Source organism: Camellia sinensis, chromosome 9 (assembly GCF_055761805.1).
Source record: "Camellia sinensis isolate YWXY chromosome 9, ASM5576180v1, whole genome shotgun sequence".
Taxonomy (NCBI): Eukaryota; Viridiplantae; Streptophyta; class Magnoliopsida; order Ericales; family Theaceae; genus Camellia; species Camellia sinensis.
The window spans coordinates 84300796-84321339 of NC_138969.1; the positions used below are offsets into that span (position 1 = coordinate 84300796).

At 37.9% G+C, this 20544-nt stretch overlaps 1 protein-coding gene across 1 annotated transcript; it reads left to right on the forward strand.

Moving 5' to 3' along the window:
• Window positions 1–18486: 18486 nt before the first annotated feature.
• On the forward strand, window positions 18487–20004 carry LOC145799590 (uncharacterized). Its single transcript, XM_082889190.1, has 2 exons — window positions 18487–18892; window positions 19760–20004. Exons 1-2 carry the CDS (start codon window positions 18487–18489, stop codon window positions 20002–20004), a joined length of 651 nt encoding a protein of 216 aa, XP_082745316.1.
• The last annotated feature ends 540 nt before the right edge of the window (window positions 20005–20544 follow it).

The following is a 20544-nucleotide window of genomic DNA, read 5'->3' on the forward strand; positions in this document are numbered from 1 at the left end:
ATTAAGGACAGTTCTAGAAGAGAGATTGAAACAATGGCAGATTCGAAGGAGAAAGAGCTTTCGGAGAGAGAAAGAGCAAGAAATCAGAATGAAAAAGTGAAGGAAAAGTAGAGGCAAAAAAAGAGTTTTGTCAAAAATTTGAAACGGCGGCAAAATTAGGGCAATTATTATGCCTGGAGCAACGCAGGCGTCAGACGGCGCAGACAAATGACAGACAGCTTTCAGGCGCGTCACAGACACGCTCCAATGAAGACAAAACACGTGGAAAGGAACGGTTAGATATGCATGACAGCTCATGCGCGTGGAAAAGTACGATCGAAACCTTGTTCTTCGAAGAGAACACGTCGGCTGGAAGAGGATTATCTCGGCTAAACAGTTTTTGAGCCATTACTCAGAAAAGAAATATTGAAATGTCGGTATAGGTTCCATTACCTCAGAATGCCGAGGTAATAGAACCTAGGGGGCAGTTGTGGGGATATATTTTCTGAATACCAACACGTGGCATGGTGACGCCGACGTGTCAGCCGAGGTGCCACGTGTCGTGGTAGTTAAGCCGAGAAGATCTCGGAGTTGCCGAGGTTATTCCCGAAGATATCGGAATCCGAGATAAGCAGATAAGGGACAAGAGTCCTAAGGCAAAGAGGGGACTTAACCAAGATAAGGATAAAGCTCTTAGAGAGTTTATCTTTATCTCTTAAAGAGTCCAAAGTAAGCACTAAAATTGGAGTTCATAGAAGTCATACTTTTAGTGGGACTTGGATTGAGTATATTATAAAAGAGAGGCACCCCCGTGGGTCTAAGGTATGCAATTTATGTTTTGAGTATTAAGTTTTGCACTTGATTATCTTTGAGAGATATACTGACTTGATCGTCGGAGTGCCCCCGGGTGGAAGAACCACCGCCGGAGCCTTTTCTTTCTGTTTCAGGTTGCTGAAGCCATCTATTCTGCCTGTGCTCTCTAGTTGATCACTAAGCAGGCAGTGTGGTCAGATTTTTACCCACACACTTTCCATTCATCTTTTTACTTGCCTCAATTCCAATTATATATTTATCTAAAATGTAAACACCTCTACCCAAACATGTATTATCTTATTTAGAGTCTATGGCAGTCACTCAAGTCTTCCACATGTAAGCTCTTCTTCAAAGAATCTTTTATAACCAAGAGGATATCATTAGAAGAGTGAGATTAAGGCCGTATTTTGTTAGAGAATTTAGTAAGGGAAATAGAAAAGGAAAGGAAAATAGAAAGAAAATGAGACAAAATTGATAAGATTTAATTTACAAGTAATGTTTGGTTTGGTTGTGAAATGGAGAAAGGAAAGAGTATAAGGGCATGTTTGATTAGTAAGATTATAACATATGATTGGAATTGTTCGTCCATGGACTCACAATCTTATGTTTGATTGCAAATTTTATTAACCAGATTATATGTACGGCAGATATTCAATCTGACAAAATTGACGAATTTTTAATATTGAGAGGGATTAGAGATCATAATTTCAAGTATGAAAACAAACAAAATGAATACATAGTAAATAGTTATCTCATTAATCTAATTGGATAATTAATTCTACACTAATTCATAAGATTATTAAATCTTTCAGTATTAATTTTGTTAATCAAACAAGGCCTAAGTGTACTCAAAAGACAAAAGGTGAGACTGTATTTCTCTCTTATTTTCTTTTCCCATGTGTTTTCCATTATAACCAAACAAAAAAATGATATTGCTTTTCTCTTTATTTTTCTATTTTTCTCATCAAATCCTTTAACCAAATACAGTCTAAAAATTTTGTGTTATCAATTTTTACACTAGAAGATGTATATCATTATATTTTTAACTGTTTATTGGCTTGTTGACTTGGGGGTTATTTGGAATAATCTAAATAAGTGTACTTTTTGACTTTTTTTTTTAAAAAATGTGCAAAAAAATAGAAAAATAATATAACTTTCAAAAATAAAAAGATAGATAAATGTATTTTTTAGTAGACCCCTAACAACCACTTAATTTCTCAATGTCCAGTACAGCCCATTAGGCCCACTTTTGAGCTCTTTTTTGATAATTCGAACCGTACATATTTTAGGATTTGTTGAGTACATTATCCCTGTAAAAAAATCACATAAATCGGATAACAGATACTATGTATTTGAATCATTTTTGTTTAAAAAAAAAAAAAGATAAACGGTCAAAAAATTAACGGTTCATAAAAACGTGATCCAAATACTTAGTATTTGTTATCTGATCGATGTGATTTTTTTACAAAAATAATATACCAAATAAATTTTAAAATATAAACAATAAAAGTTATCAAAAAAATACCAAAAAGTGAGCCTAATGGGCCGTATTAGACTTCCAATCCAGATAATGGACCGAGGCAAGCCACTGCCATACATATTTATGAGCCTATGATTGCATGCTTTCGTGAATCGTGTCACTATCGATCCATAGTAAACCAAAACACAATAACCAAATGACAGATTAAAAAAGTAGCTTGAACACAATAGTAATAGTTTATCTTTGGTCTGAACTATCTGTACAACTGATTCCTGTATAAAAAAATTGCAGGTAGCCACTTTGTCTGGTCCAAAAAAACCATTTTTCAAATTATTGAAAATGAATGGCACTTTCGGTGCATTAACTAAAATGTTTTTCAAATATTAAACTGTTGAAACCAAAATTGTCTTTCTATTTCGTCTATCATGTTGCATGAAAGCCTAGGTTGATTCATTCAGGCTTGGAGACCAATATGTTAGACAAAAATTAGTACCAATCTTGAGAGTAAATTTTTGAGAAAAATTTTAAAAATTTGTTTGGTTAAAATTTTTTGAAAAAAACAAAAAAATCAAAATCACTTTTTTCTTTACTACACATCAATCAATAATTTTTTTCTCTCTCCTTTCTCCTCTCACGTCCCTACACATCAATCAATCAATTTTTCTCTCACATTTATCTATTCAACTACAAAAAAAAAAAAACAAAAAAACAAAAAAATTATTTTCAAAACAATTTTCAAAACATATAACCAAAATTTTTTTAAAATTTTATAAACTATTTTTAAAAAATTATTTCATAGATACAAACAGAACATGGCCAAGGTAAAATGTCCAACACCTTTTTTACTGTCTCGTGTCTTTCTCTTATTTTCATAAACCAAAATGAAAGCTATTTTCAAAACCAGCCCTTACAATATAATGTGTAATAACCCTCGTCACTGTTTACCGAATGACCACTGATTACCGTTAAACTGAAACTGATTATGACTGATAATTGAACTGAATAAAATACTGAACTGACTGCCTGAAATCTGAAACTAATTGATTGACTGTATCTGTTTAAATGCATTATCTATCTATTTGACTGTTTGATTATCTGTTCATGTTTTATGTTAAATTGCGAATTGAAGGCCTCATCGGCGGTCGAACCGGAAATCGATTAGTGTTCTACGATCATCGTAAATTATGTGATTTTATAGCGTAATTACCTGAAAACTGATTAGGTATGATTAAATTAGATTAAAATGAGCTAAATTGCATAGTTGGCCTCAATTAGCATTTTGCCACTTAAGTGGCCCACTACTTGAACCTTTTTGATCTCCTCATACACTCAAACAAAACATTTCTTCCCCTTTTCTTGCACACAACCGACCTTAAAGAGAGTGAGAGTGAGAGAATTGGATTCCATCTTGAGTTTTGCTTGGTAAATGAAGAAATTGAAGGTTGATTGTCAATTTGAGCTTCTAGTCTTGCATTGGAGACTTAGGTAAGGACTTCAACCTCTCATTGTTGTGTTTAAGTTGATTTTTGCATTGTTCATGTTAAATTGGAGAGCTAAGCCAAGAATTGGTCTTGTAGTGTTGAATTATAGCTTAATCCTTGCATGCATGGCACACTCTTGCATTTTTGAGCTTGTTCTTCATGAAATTGTACATGCATGCCCATATTTTTACAAGAGACCATGAACTCATCATGTTTTTGAAAGATTTGGCTCACTAGAGCATGAAATTGAAGCTTTGAATTGGTTTGAATTCATGCATGTTTGCATGTTCTCCAAATTCATGAAATTGGTTTGAAATTGGGTTTGAATTAAACACCCTTGGGCTTTGATTTCTCAAATTGAGTTTTGAATCATGTTTAACCATGAGTTTATAAGAGTTTTCCAGAAAATGGGCCCAAGAGGATCGGTTTTGATGCATTTAAACTTGAGTTTGAGCTTGGAGGTGCAATCTGGAGTTTCTAGATTTTGCACTCCCGCTCGAGCGTGGAAAGTGACGCTCGAGCGTGGAATCCGAGCATCCAGTATCTCTGCACTGTTTTACAGTCCGCTCGAGCAGAGTCATATGTCTCAAGCTCGAGCGGGCGTCGAGCGTCCGTCGAGCGGAGATTTCACCCATCCAGTACTTTTGCAGTACGCTCGAGCGGGGGATTTGCCGCTCGAGCGTGTACCTTTGTTGCATATCCGCTCGAGCGGGGAAACCTGAGCTCGAGCGGGACTCTATTTTTCCGAAAATCCTGAAACTGTTTTCTGATTACATCTTTGCATCCTCACCCTATCCTAGGCATTCTTAGGCCTAGTTTAAGGCATAAAGTCATCAAGGTACGGTTTAAAGATTTTGTTCATGAGGTCTATAAATGTAGCTGGTGCATTGGAAAGGCATAACTAAAAATTCGTAATGTCCATACCTCGTTCGAAAAGTAGTTTTGTCAATGTCTTCAGGTCTAACTTTCAACTGATGGTATCCGGATCTGAGATCGATCTTAGAAAACACTTGTGCACCCTGTAACTGATCAAATAAGTCATCAATACGGGGTAATGGGTATTTATTTTTCACGGTTACCTTATTCAGTTCACGGTAATCAATACACAGTCTCAGTGAGCCATCTTTCTTCTTTACAAACAGAACAGGAGCGCCCCACGGTGAAGTACTGGGCCTGATGAACTTTTTATCTAACAGTTCTTGCAGTTGCACTTTCAGTTCTTTCAGTTCGGTTGGAGCCATTCGGTTAGGAGCTTTAGAAGCTGGTTGTGTTCCAGGAATCACATCAACAATAAATTCAATCTCCCCGTCAATCAAATCCCCTGGCAAATTGTCTGGAAAGACATCTAGGAATTCTCTGACTATAGGAATACAGTTCACATTAGCACTATCATCAGTAGATACAGTCAATACAGAACACAGATATCCTTTACATCCCTTTCTAATCAATTTAACAGCTTTCATAGATGAAATCAAATACAGGGGAGGTACTACTCCAACCCCATTAAACACAAATTCAGGCAAACCAGGTGGACGGAAAACTACTTGTTTCGTTACACAGTCTATGGTGGCATGATATTTCGTTAACCAGTCCATCCCCAATATAACATCAAAATGGTCAATGTTCAGTGGCAGCAAATCAATAAATAGATGTGCATCTCTAACAATAATTTCACAAGCAGAATACATATATGCACAGGTCATAGGTCCCCCAACGGGTGAAGATACAGCTAACAGATAGTTCATAGGTTCTAAGGGTCTATTCAATTTTCGCGAAAAAGTATGCGACACATATGAATGCGTAGACCCCGAATCAATCAGCACATATGCATTTTGAGTACAAATAGAGAGGGTACCTGACACAACCGTCTCCGTATTTTGTACATCTCCCGGTACTAGGGCGAACACTCGGCCCTGCCTCATAGGCTCTTTCCCGGTAGCTTTGGGGTTCGGTTTTGGTGCAACAGTTGATGCTGCGCCGCTGGCTGCAACTTTACTATTGCCCTGTGGAGCAGAGGGGCAATCTTTAACCATGTGGCCCACCTTTCCACACCTGTAACAGGCTCCAGATATTTTATAACAGACCCCTTTGTGCTTCTTGCCACACTCAGAATAGGGTGGTATGGAACCACTCCCCTGACTGGGGCTAGTTGTTGACCCCGTATTCTGTTTCTTGTTCAATGGATTATGCTTGCCTTTCTTAAATTTAAGACCCTGCCTTTTTCCACGCCATTTAGACACTGGTGTTTCGGTTTTCAGTGCTTCGATGTTCGACTCAGCCATCAAAGCTCGGTCAAGGACATTCACATAATTCAGTAATTTCAAAACATTGATCCGGTCAAGAATTGCAACATTCAGGCCGTCTTCAAACTTTCTGGCCTTCTTGTAATCAGTGTCCACCATGTGTGGTGCATATCTAGCAAGCTCGGTGCACTTTGTTTCATATTCAGCAACGGACATTGTGCCCTGTCTCAGTTGTTCAAACTCAGTTACTTTTTTGTCCCTAACACACTGAGGGAAATATTTCTCGAAGAAGGCTCCTTTGAATTGAGCCCAAGTCATTACAGTATTGTCATCTCGGATGAGCATCCACCACCTTCTAGCTTCCTCTTGTAGAGTAAAGGTAGCCAATAGTACTTTGTGTGCCTCGGAGCACGGGAATACTTCAAATAATTTTTTAGTCTCAAGAACCCACGCTTCAGCTTTTAACGGTTCAAGGCCTCCCTGAAAGGATGGTGGTTTCATTTTGCTAAACTTCTAGGTCAGAGCAATTATATCCCCATCATTTACATTCACATTTTGTTCCGGTACAGCCGGAGGAGGAGGTGGGGGCTGTTGATTCTGTTGTTGATCTAATCTTTCAGTTATCAGTTCCATCATTCGTTCCAGTCTGGCCATTCTGGCCTCAAAGGATGAGGATTCAGTTTCATTTGCAGTTCTTGCATTATCCATTTCACTATAAGCAGTTATAACAGTTATCAACATAAGTAGTCATTTGTTTAAACTGGTTCACACTTTAGCATATATTCAGTCAGTCATATCACACACTTATCATGCTCATGAAATGCCCTAATCACTTTTCTAGGACACTCTATAGCTCATCTGGACACGTGTGTGCGGTATAACTCGTGGTAAGTATCGCTCTCATACCACTCTGTCATGACCCAAACCCGGCCCTATGGGTTTAGCACCGTAACCGGCCAGTAATCCGAGATTACCGAAGGCCTACTTAACAGTAATACAGTAAAACAGAGTACAGGGCCTAGCGGAAGCCAAAACAGTAAATAAACAATGTCCAATGAGCTGTGACAGTCTGTATGCAAAAGACTTGTTATGTATATATGCAGTCAGTAACACACAGTATGTACAATATTTACAATCATTCCGATTAGGGACCCAATCCCTGTTGTATTTATTGATGACATACTGATTTACTCCAAAAGTATAGAAGAACATGAACATCATCTGAGACTTGCCCTACAAACCCTAAGAGAACAGAAACTGTATACTAAACTGTCTAAATGTGAATTTTGGCTTGATCATGTTATGTTTTTGGGGCATGTTGTTAGCAAAGATGGAATTTCCGTTGATCCGCAGAAAATCGAAGCTGTAGTGAACTGGCCTAGACCAACAAATGTGACAGAAATCCGAAGCTTTTTGGGATTTAGCCGGGTATTACAGAAGATTCGTCAAAGATTTCTCTAAAATTTCCTTACCATTGACTCAACTGACACAGAAGGGGATATCATTTGACTGGACTGACCAAAGAGAATCTGCTTTCCAGGAGTTGAAAACTCGATTAGTGACTGCACCTGTTCTGACCTTACCTTCAGGTACGGATGGTTATACTATATTTAGTGATGCTTCTCATAAGGGTTTGGGATGTGTTTTAATGCAGAATGGAAGAGTTATTGCTTATGCTTCCCGACAACTGAGACCGCATGAAAAGAACTACCCGACCCATGATCTGGAACTTGCTGCAGTAGTATTTGCACTGAAAATCTGGCGTCACTATCTATATGGGGCGACATGTGAAGTATATACCGACCACAAGAGTTTGAAATATTTCTTCACACAGAAAGAACTGAACATGAGACAGCGGAGATGGCTAGAACTGAACAAGGACTATGACCTACAGATCTTGTACCATCCGGGAAAAGCCAACACCGTTGCCGATGCATTGAGTCGGAAATCGATTGGAAACTTAGCATGTTTGCTTACCGGACAGAAAGAGTTGCTTTGTGACCTTGAAAAATCTGAAATTGAAATTGTTTTGCGAGAACAAGATGGAACCTTAGCTGCTATTTCTGCTCAACCGGCACTGATTGAAGAGACTAAGGAGAAACAGCAATAGGATGACTTCTTGAAGAAGATCATCGAAGAAAGGGAATCTAAACTGAGACCGGGGTTCAAATTTGAAAATAATGTACTGAAATTTCAAGAAAGACTGTGTGTACCGAATGATACTGAACTGAAAAGAAGAGTTCTGCAAGAGGGCCACAATTCAAAATTTTCTATCCATCCGGGGAATACGAAAATGTACCAAGATCTAAAACTGAATTTCTAGTGGCCAGGAATGAAGAAAGAAATTGCTGGTTTTGTATCGAAATGTCTTCATTGCCAACAAGTTAAAGCCGAACATCAACGACCCGCAGGCTTATTACAGCCCTTACCTATACCAGAGTGGAAATGAGAACATATCACCATGGATTTTATTATGGGATTGCCTCGCTCCAGTAAAGGTATGGACTCAATTTGGGTTATTGTTGATAGACTGACTAAATCTGCTCACTTCTTACCTGTTAAGACAATTTATAATGCGGACAAATTGGCTATACTCTATATTGATGAAATTGTTAGACTGCATGGAATGCCTATGTCCATTGTTTCTGACAGAGACTCGAAGTTTACATCGAGATTTTGGCAAAGCCTACAGACTGCATTGGGTACCGAACTGAGACTGAGTAGTGCCTATCATCCTCAAACAGATGGTCAATTAGAAAGGACCATCCAGACTCTGGAGGATTTATTGAGAATGTGTGTCCTTGATTTTCAGGGAAACTGGGAAAGTCATTTGCCCTTAGCTGAATTCGCCTACAACAACAGCTATCATTCTAGTATTAGCATGGCGCCTTTCGAGGCATTGTATGGCAGAAAATGTAGATCTTCGATTTGCTGGGCAGGAGTTGGAGACGGGCCTTTGCTTGGGCCCGAGATTGTTTATGAAACGATTGAGAAAGTGAAACTGATACAACAAAGACTGAAAACTGCACAGAGTAGGCAGAAAAGCTATGCAGATGTCAGAAGACGAGACCGAGAGTATGAAGTGGGTGATCACATTTTTGTAAAAGTGACACCGATGAAAGGCCAGACTCGTTTTGGAGTCAAAGGCAAGTTAGTGCCGAGATATGTCGGACCGTATGAGATTATTGAGAAAATCAATCCGGTGGCGTACCAAGTTGCGCTTCCTCCTGAAATGGAGAATATGCGCAACGTCTTCCACATATCTATGTTGAGGGACTACCTCCGGGATCCTTTTCATGTGATAGAGCCAACTCGTGTAGTACTGAGTGACGACTACACCTACGAGGAACGGCCTATACAAATTGTGAACAGACAGATCAAGAAATTGAAAAACAAAGAGATCCCGTTAGTGAAAGTCGACTGGCAAAACCATGGTGGCGTGTATGCCACTTGGGAAAGGGAAGATGACATGGCCAAAAGATATCCAGAACTGTTTCCACTGAACCCTGTTTTCTTCCAGAATGAAGGTAACTTGAGTTTAGAGGACTAAACTCTTTTTAAGGAGGAGAGACTGTAATAACCCTCGTCACTGTTTACCGAATGACCACTGATTACCGTTAAACTGAAACTGATTATGACTGATAATTGAACTGAATAAAATAATGAACAGACTGCCTGAAATCTGAAACTAATTGATTGACTGTATCTGTTTAAATGCATTATCTATCTGTTTGACTGTTTGATTATCTGTTCATGTTTTATGTTAAATTGCGAATTGAAGGCCTTATCGGCGGCCGAACCGAAAATCGATTAGTGTTCTACGATCATCGTAAATTATGTGATTTTATAGCGTAATTACCTAAAAACTGATTAGATATGATTAAATTAGATTAAAATGAGCTAAATTGCATAGTTGGCCTCAATTAGCATTTTGCCACTTAAGTGGCCCACTACTTGAACCTTTTTGATCTCCTCATACACTCAAACAAAACATTTTTTCCCCCTTTCTTGCACACAACCGACCTTAGAGAGAGTGAGAGTGAGAGAATTGGATTCCATCTTGAGTTTTGCTTGGTAAATGAAGAAATTGAAGGTTGATTGTCAATTTGAGCTTCTAGTCTTGCATTGGAGACTTAGGTAAGGACTTCAACCTCTCATTACTGTGTTTAAGTTGATTCTTGCATTGTTCATGTTAAATTGGAGAGCTAAGCCAAGAATTGGTCTTGTAGTGTTGAATTATAGCTTAATCCTTGCATGCATGGCACACTCTTGCATTTTTGAGCTTGTTCTTCATGAAATTGTACATGCATGCCCATATTTTTACAAGAGACCATGATCTCATCATGTTTTTGAAAGATTTGGCTTACTAGAGCATGAAATTGAAGCTTTGAATTGGTTTGAATTCATGCATGTTTGCATGTTCTCCAAATTCATGAAATTGGTTTGAAATTGGGGTTGAATTAAACACCCTTGGGCTTTGATTTCTCAAATTGAGTTTTGAATCATGTTTAACCATGAGTTTATAAGAGTTTTCCAGAAAATGGGCCCAAGAGGATCGGTTTTGATGCATTTAAACTTGAGTTTAAGCTTGGAGGTGCAATCTGGAGTTTCCAGATTTTGCACTCCCGCTCGAGCGGGGAAAGTGACGCTTGAGCATGGAATCCGAGCATCCAGTATCTCTGCACTGTTTTACAGCTCGCTCGAGCGTAGAATTGGGCGCTCGAGCGGGCGTCGAGCGTCCGTCGAGCAGAGATTTCACCCATCCAGTACTTTTGCAGTACGCTCGAGCGGGGGATTTGCCGCTCGAGCGTGTACCTTTGTTGCATATCCGCTCGAGCGGGGAAACTTGAGCTCGAGCGGGACTCTGATTTTCTGAAAATCCTGAAACTGTTTTCTGATTATATCTTTGCATCCTCACCTCATCCTACGCATTCTTAGGCCTAGTTTAAGGTATCTTGTTGAGGATACAGATGTAGAACACACCGAGGCATATTAGGGGTTAAGTTATTATCTTTCCCAACTGTGTAGCTTAGTGTGTGTTCAATCTGTTAACTGTGTAGGGTTGGCTTTCCGAGAGGATGCGCTCTAGCTTACTGTAGCCCAGAACTCTGTGAGTAACAACTGTGTAAAGATATGTTCAAAAATGATTATCTTCTAAACAATTGAACTGTACTGCTTTCTGAACTGATTACTGTTAACTGATTGAATGTATGTCCTATATTCTGAACTGTATTGTGGCATCCTTAGCACTTATTGTTTACTGTTACTGTTACAGAGATCTCTGTCGGTTCCCTCGTTGGAACCACTACTGTTTACTGACTGATGGCCATCATTTACTGTTCGGTCTTTTAAGACCTACTGTTTACTGTACTGCTATGCTAAGGGATGTACCACATATGACTGAATGACTGATATACTGAACAATGAACTGTTTTCATTACTGTAAGGACATTCATTCTTAACCTCTTTACGCACTGTGTTATTCACTGGGCTTTAGCTCACTGCTCATATATATATGTAGGTGTACAGGCACCAGAACGCTGCTAGAAGCGTCGGAGTAGACTCCAGTTTTGTCAAGCCAACCTATGTGCCTCACTGCGAGGTTCCGAACCTGCCATGCTTTGGCTTAGGGGTCTTTTTATTCTTCCCTTCTGTACTGTTTTGAGAACTGATAGCACTGTACTGTACTGTTAACAGGGATTGGGTCCCTGATCGGAATGATTGTAAATATTGTACATACTGTGTGTTACTAACTGCATATATATATAACAAGTCTTTTGCATACAGACTGTCACAGCTCATTGGACATTGTTTATTTACTGTTTTGGCTTCCGTTAGGCCCTGTACTCTGTTTTATTGTATTACTGTTAAGCAGGCCTTCGGTAATCTCGGATTACTGGCCGGTTACGGTGCTAAACCCATAGGGCCGGGTTTGGGTCGTGACAATATGTGTGGGGACATAATTTTTGAATGACGAACACGTGGTCGAGGTGGCACTGAAGTGCCAGCCGGGGTGCCACGTGTCTTGGTCATGACGCCGAGGTGATCTCGGTTAGGCCGAGGTTATCTGCGAGAATACCGGAATCTGAGATAAAACAGATAAGAGACAAGAGTCCTAGAATGAGAGAAGACTTCAGTTTGGGTAAAGATGAGACTCTTAGAGAGTTTATCCTAATCCTACTAGGAGTCCAATATTAGCAGTAATCCTAAGTCCATTAGAGCTAGGCTCCTATTGGGACTAGGATTGTGTTGGCTATAAAAGGGAGGCACCCCCATGGGTCTAAGATATGCTTTTGATATTCTGTCTAGTGAGTTAAGCACTATTGGTTATCTTTGAGAGATATTGAGTACTGACTTGATCGTTGGAGTACCCCCGGGTGGACGAGCCACCGCTGGAAACTCTTCTTTCTGTTGCAGGTTGTTCGAGTTTAATCTATTCTGTCAGTGCTCTCCAGCTAGATACCTGCTTGGCAGTGTGGCCAGAAAATCACCCACACAATTTGGCGCCGTCTGTGGGAAAGAAAAGAGAATAGATGGCCAACGACGGACAGAAAGAGAAGGTTGGGAATGACACCCTACCGAAAGTGGGAAACATATTGACCTTGACATCAAAGAAGACAACTGCAACGAAAAGACTCATGATAAGAATCACAGAGGAAAGGACGTCGTCCAAGAGGGCGGCGAACCAAAGAAATCAGACCGGAGCGGGTATTATAACAAGGACGACCTCTAGGTATGGAAAAATAGATGCCTGCGGAGGGATGACGAGATAAAGGGAATGGCGGACAAATTGGCGGACTTGCAAACAGTCGTCAATTTCATGATGCAGAACAACGTCATGAAGCCACCGTTCCCGTCACAAGACACGCTGATTCCAGCAGCCAAGAAAGATGCCCAGGCAGGGGGCAGAAGACAACTCCTACGACTCCTCAGCACGATAGGACCAAGGAACATTCTCACCGGCCTTCAAGGGAGGTCGGACGAGGAGAATCAAGAAGGGGAGATTCGCAGAGGACACATTGCACCAAGGAAGCTAACTCCAAAGAACATCGTCATGTTCAGGAGAAGGACCTCTGTTTCGACGCGACCAATTGAGGGAGGTCCAAAAGGACTCGCAATGACACAGGAAGTAGTGCACAAAAGAGGCTGAAATCCAGAGATAACCGAGCTCCTGGATGAACCAAGGAGGATATGAGGGATTACCTCCAGCGAAAGTGACAAGATGCCGAGGTGACCTCACCTGTTAAGCCGAGGACACCGTTCTTGGTAGAATTGGACAAATTCGAAGCCCTGAAGAGATTCAGTATGCCAAGGTTCCAGATATACGATGGGAAGTTGGACCCCAACTTTCACGTCAGATTATACCTGAATGCGATGGCGTTATACACTAGGAACGAGCCGTTGCTCTGCAAAGTGTTCCCCTCATCATTCGAGGAAATTGCATCGGACTGGTTTCACAAGTTGCCGAAAGGAATTGTGAAAACCTGGGAATGCCTAGCCGAGATGTTTGTGGCCAGGTTCGTGACAAACAAGCTACAGCCATTGAGGGTGGATGCCCTAATGGTCCTGAAGATCAGCAAAGATGAAAGTCTTAGGGCCTATGCCAAAAGGTATTATGAGGTATTCAACCGAATACCAGGATGCAACCAAGAGGTGGCGGTCGTGTCCTTTAAAAGCGGCTTGAAAGATGACTGCCTGCTTCAAAAATCCCTGGCAAAGACATTGCCAAAAAACATGAAAGAGCTGATGGCTAGAATAGAAAAGTATGACAGAGCCGAGGAGGACACGCTGGGGACAAAGGTGTCCAAACCAGAGAAGAGAAATGGTTCGCCGTAGCAAAGCCGAGATAACATTGGATATGAGAAGACAAGATCTCGGCCTAAGATGATTAAGTCTGAGAAGAGAAGAGTTTATCGAGATGATGTTCAACGCTTGTTGAAACTTGAGAAAAGTTTACAAGTTGAAGTTAAACTGAGATGATGTTTAACGCTTATTGAAACCTAAAAAGTTCACAAGTTGAAGTTAAACCGAAATGATGTTTAACACTTGTTGAAACTTGAGAAAAGTTTACAAGTTGAAGTTAAACCGAGATTATGTTTAACACTTGTTGAAACATAAAAAGTTTATAAGTTGAAGTTAAACCGAGATTATGTTTAACACTTGTTGAAACTTTAAAAAAGTTTACAAGTTGAAGTTAAACCGAGATGATGTTTAACACTTGTTGAAGCTTGAGAAAAGTTTACAAGTTGAAGTTAAACCGAGATTATGTTTAACACTTGTTGAAACTTGAGAAAAGTTTACAAGTTGAAGTTAAACCGAGATGATGTTTAACACTTGTTGAAACTTGAGAAAAGTTTACAAGTTAAAGTTAAACTGAAATTATGTTTAACACTTGTTGAAACTTGAGAAAAGTTTACAAGTTGAAGTTAAACCGAGATGATGTTTAACACTTGTTGAAACTTGAGAAAAGTTTACAAGTTGAAGTTATACCGAGGTCATGATTAAAGGAAGGAATGATATAGGTTCCATCACCTCAGGATGCCGAGGTAATAAAGCCTAGGGGCCAGTTGTAGGGACATAATTTTTGAATGACGAACACATGGCCAAGGTGGCACTGAAGTGCCAGCCAGCGTGCCACGTGTCTTGGTCATGACGCCGAAGTGATCTCGGCTAGGCCGAGGTTATCTGTGAGAATACCAGAATCTGAGATAAAACGAATAAGGGACAAGAGTCCTAGAATGATAGAAGACTTCATTTTGGGTAAAGATGAGACTCTTAGAGAGTTTATCCTAATCCTACTAGGAATCCAAGATTAGCAATAATCCTAAGTCCATTAGAGCTAGGCTCCTATTGGGACTAGGATTGTGTTGGCTATAAAAGGGAGGTACCCCCATGGGTCGAAGGTATGCTTTTGATATTCTGTCTAGTGAGTTAAGCACTATTGGTTATCTTTGAGAAATATTGAGTACTGACTTGATCGTCAGAGTACCCTCGGGTGGACGAGCCACCGCTGGAAACTCTTCTTTCTGTTGCAGGTCATTCGGGCTTAATCTATTCTGTCAGTGCTCTCCAGCTGGGTACCTACTTGGCAGTGTGGTCAGAAAATCACCCACACAATATGTTTCTCAAAACTAAATAGTTTTTTCAAAATCAACTCATTCACAAAATAAAAGTCTATCTCAGTGGTTTTGATTTTAGGTTAATAGACGTAAAAATTATGATAATGTTCCGTTTGTTTTGACGAAAAATATCATTTAGAAAATATTTTTTTGTAACTTTTAGTATTTGCCATAATGAAAAATGAAAATTAACAGAAAATATTTTCCATAATTAAAGAAAACAAACCTATTTGAATAGAAAATATTTTTCACTTTTGAAAGGCAAAAATATTCTTTGGATTAAAGTTTTACCAATGTTACCACACTACCATCACTACTCTCACCTTCACTATCACACCACTATTACTACGACTACCACCACCATAACCATCACCGTCACCGTCACTGTCACCACCATTCCACCCTCACCTTTGTCCCACCACCATCACCAAATAGAAAAATGTTTTCTCTAAAAAATATTTTTCAGAAAAAAAAAATTTATGTAGAAAATGTTTTTTGTTAGAAAAATTTTACATCCAAACAAACGGAATATGTGGCAACTCTAATTTTCAAAACTAGCAGGAAACTCGTGGTATGCATGAAATGTGAAAAGTTAGGGATTTTTTCTACTATTCAACTCTCAACAAAAGATTTTATATTAGTTTAAGAACAATTAAAATATACATGTCATTTAGTTTAAGGACGTCAAGTTTTTCTTTTGCACAAAACTATCTTTAGTGTACTTTCATCACCCCACCAACCTTTGAACATTTCTACCACCACCGGTGACCGTCTCTAATTGCAACCACTAATCGTCGGTCACCAAGCACAACCACCATTTGCCAGCTGTCATTTTCCGATGTGTCTCCAATGAACACCAGCGATGTGAAATTTTCACTTTATCAAAGAGTCTCTAAAAATTGTAATTAGTGCAGAAAAAAAATTGCTGTACTAGTGAAATTTTTTCAAATTTCTACAATTTCAGTAAATTTAGTTAGTAAAATTTTTCTGACCAAATCTATTAAATTGTAGAAAGTCACAGAAATTTTCACTAACCAAATCTAATGAAATTACAGAAAAAAATCAATGATCAAACTTATTAAAATTGCAAAAAGCCAGAAACATTTCATTGACATATATAAAATTTGTAGAAAGTCCAAGAAATTTAACTGACTAATTTTATTCTAATTTAGACAAAAATGTAAATATTTTTACATCATTACAGCAAACAATGTCTACTGAACAGCAATACAAAAATAAATAGAAGAGAGAGACAGAGAGAGGGAGAAAAAAAAATGGCGAGTGGAATTGACGGCAACGAGGTGATAACAAACAATGGTTTAGATCTCAATGGTGGTTACAAACAACAACGATACAATTTAGATCTATAAGATTGCAACAACGGTGAAGATTGTTTGGAGTCTTGATAATAGTAGCGGCGATAGAGATAAATGTGGTTGAAGGCAACGATAATGTGGAGATGGATCCAATTAAAGATAGGCCACAATGGTGGAGATAGATGTGGTTGAAGGTGGCAACCAGAGGCGGAGGGACGTGGGGCTCAGGGGGGTCACATGCACCCCCTGACTTTTGAATTTTTTTTTTTTTTTTTTGCTTTCTCACTGTGCAGTGCCCCTCTCCTAATACATAGCCCACTAACACACAACACCACACCCACACCCACACCCACACCCACACCCACACCCACACCCACGTATGGTTTTTGTTATTTTATTTTATTTTATTTTTGAAATCCCAATCCCAAGCAAATACTGATACACAATCTTATCTTTTTTTTAGGTGAGTGTATACAACTCCAATTACAGCAAGGTTAAAACTCTAAAATTTTAAAAGTGTATGAAATTCTTTATTTTATTTTTTTTACTTATTCACAACACTTTTTTAAGTATCTTCGTATTTTCTTTGTCTTCTTGGTCTCCCTTTGTTACTTTGCAATTTACCGACTCGCGATTCACCAAATTAGGATCACACAACACAGATTTGAGATTACACTACAACCTTGGTATCTTCTCTTCATTGTTTACAGGTAACTTTATTTATTTTTTTTTTTACTTTTAAATAAAAATTATGAGTATTAGTTTGTAGTTATTTGTTAAGTTTTGATTTGTAATTTTTTTTTATTTGTTATTATTTATGCTAAAATAAGAGATTTGGATATGCTAAAATTATGAATCTTAATTGGTGTTGATTTATATTAAAATTAAGGATTTTGGTTTGTTGTTGTTTGTGCTAAAATTAGGGATTTGATTTGTGCTAAAATTAAAAATATTAATTTGCAGTGATTAATATTTAAATTAGGAATTTTGATTTGTTATAATTTGTGCTAAACTTAGAAATTTTGATTTGTTGTGATTTGTACTAATTTAAATTTTTTGATTTGTGTTAAAATTGGAGATTTTGATTTGTGGGGGTTTGTGATTTTGATTATGAATTTTGATTTTGATTTTGATTTTTAGTTTTTTCAAACAATCATGGAGAAATATTTCAAAAGAAAATCAAAGTTGGAATCATCTCTTCCTAAAAAAGAAGATGATAATTATTCTTCCGCCAAATAAAGTCGCAAAGAAATCAACTTAGTAGACCTTCCTGCAGATCCAGGCCTACGGCCTAGGATTATGGACTATAACGCCAATGATCGAGACCAAATTCGTAGGGCATATCTACAAAAAGGTCCTTGTCAACCTCGTGATCATAATTTTTCACAAAAATCATTTGGATAAAAACTTCGGTGATTTAATCATGCTTGATTTAGTGAATTTCCTAATTGGTTGGAGTATAGCATAGCAAAAGATGCAACATTACGTTTATGTTGTTATCTTTTCAAGCCCGATATTGGAGATCAAGCTGGTGGTGATTTGGTGAGGGTTTCTCAAATTGGAAGAAAAAAGAAAAAATTCAGACTCATGTTGGAGGTGCTAATAGTGCTCATAATCAAGCTTCGAGTAAATGTCAAGACTTGTTAAACCAAAACCAACATATTCAAGCAATTTTTTTCAAACAATCTGATCAAGCTCGAATTGAGTATCGAACCCGTTTGAATTCATCGGTTAATTGTGTCAAATTTCTTCTAAGACAAGGACTTGCGTTTCGTGGGCATGATGAATCTGAAAATTCAAGTAACTAAGGAAATTTTCTTGAACTTCTCAAGTTTCTTACTGATCATAATGAAGATGTCAAAGTGGTTGCATTAAGTAATGCTCCACAAAATCTCAAGTTGACATCTCCTGATATTCAAAAAAACATTGTAAATGTGGCTGCATTTGAAACTATTAATGTGATTATTAGAGATCTTGGTGATGCATTTTTTTCTATTTTGATTGATGAAGCCTGTGACATATCAATCAAGGAGCAAATGGCAGTTGTAATACGATATGTTGACAAAAAAAGGCCAAGTGATTGAGCGTTTTTTGGATATTGAGCATGTTGCTAATACGAATGCTCTCTCACTCAAACAAGCTATGGAAAATTTATTCTCCAGACTTGGATTGAGTATTTCCAGATTACGGGGTCAAAGATATGATGGGGCTAGTAATATGCAAGGTGGGTTCAATGGTCTTAAAACACTTATACTGAAAGAGAATCCTTGTGCATATTATGTTCATTGTTTTGCTTATCAATTGCAATTGGCACTTGTAGCCGTGGCAAAGAATCATAATCAAATTGTTTTATTTTTCACTTTGGTTTCTAATGTGGTGAATGTTGTTGGAGCATCATGTAAACGCCGAGATATTGTTAGGGAGAAGCAAGCTGCAAAATTTGTTGAGGCACTTAGGCCTAGTTTGGGAAGATTGAAAAAAGACAAAAAGTCAAAAAGTCACTATCCTATTTAAGTCACATCATCTTATTTAAGTCACATCACCTCTCTAATACATCACTTCAAACCCAACCCAAACCCAACCCATATTTCATAAAAAGTCAAAAAGTACACTTATTTAGTCTTCCCAAACTAGGCCTTAATACTGGAGAGTTATCTAGTGGGCAAGGCATAAATCAAGAAACTAATCTTAAACATGTTGGTGATACACGTTGGGGTTCACACTATGATACTTTAATCAGCTTGGCTAGTATGTTTTCAACAGTGATTGATGTCCTTGAAATGATTTCGGAGGATGGTTCAAATTCAAAACAATGAGCAGAAGAAAATGTATTGTTGGACTCAATTCAATCATTCGAGTTTGTATTCAACCTTCATTTGATGAAAACGATATTGGGTATTACAAGTGAGTTATCGCAAAAACTACAAAAGAAAGATCAAGATATTGTTAATGCCATGAATTTAGTTCAAATTTCTAAAGTACAGTTCCAAAAGATGAGGGAGAATGGGTGGACATCTTTACTTAATGATATTTTATCTTTTTGTGAAAAACATGAAATTGATGTTCCCCAAATGGAAGATATGTTTATAGCTCGAAGGAGAAAAATGCGCAATACTCAAGAAATTACAAACTTACATCACTATCCCACTGAGTTATTTTACACTATTTTGAATATGCAAATTCAAGAACTAAATGCTTGTTTCACTAAGTCGAACACTGAGTTGTTACTTTGTGTGGCATGTTTGAATCCATCTAACTCTTTCTCTAGTTTTGACAAGAAAAATTTAATTTATTTTGTTGAATTTTATCCCAAAAGAATTTTTTTCAGTGGAGCTCATGGTACTTAATGATCAACTTGACACATATATTATCGACATGCTATCTAGTAGTGAGTTCTCAATGTTGAATGGAATTGCCGATCTTGCTAAGAAAATGGTGGAGATTGGAAGAGACAAAGTGTATCTATTAGCATATTTGCTCTTGACTTTAGCATTAATCTTACCTGTTGCAACTGCTACTGTTGAGAGGATATTTTCAGTTATGAATATTATGAAGAATCGGTTACGGAACTGAATGGGTGATGAATGGATGAATGATAGCTTGGTTGTTTACATTGAGAGAGATATTTTTGATGGCATTAACAATTATACTATTATGAAAAGATTCCAAAAGATGAAAACTCGTCGGGGTCAATTGTAAAAGTTTAAAATTAAATTTTTTTGTAATGAATATTAATTTTTAATGTTTAACATTAGCTCGAAAAATTATTATTATGTTATTGTTATTGATTGGGGAAGAAAAATTTTGAGATTGTAATTAATAAGTGCCCCTATATTAAATTCATGGCTCTGCCACTGCTGGTAATGGTTAATGGTGGTTATGGTTGAAACGGTCGTCTATTGGAGAGAGAGAGAGAGAGAGAGAGAGAGAGAGAGAGAGAGAGAGAGAGAGAGAGAGATGGAAAAAAAAATATATAGTAGGAAAATAAGAGTTATAAGGATATTTTTGGCAATTTATGTCAAAACTTTTCCTTACCTTTCCTTATCTTTAGAATTTGAATACTTGGGAACTTTATCTAGCAACTAAATTTTTAATGTCCTTAAATTCCTGCAT

Coding starts and splice junctions, on each gene's coding strand:
- LOC145799590 (XM_082889190.1), top strand. CDS start 18,487: ATGTTGACAAAAAAAGGCCAAGTGATTGAGCGTTTTTTGGATATTGAG. Junction 18,893..19,759: donor TGTTGAGGCACTTAGGCCTA/GTTTGGGAAGAT, acceptor AATTTTTTTCAG/TGGAGCTCATGGTACTTAAT.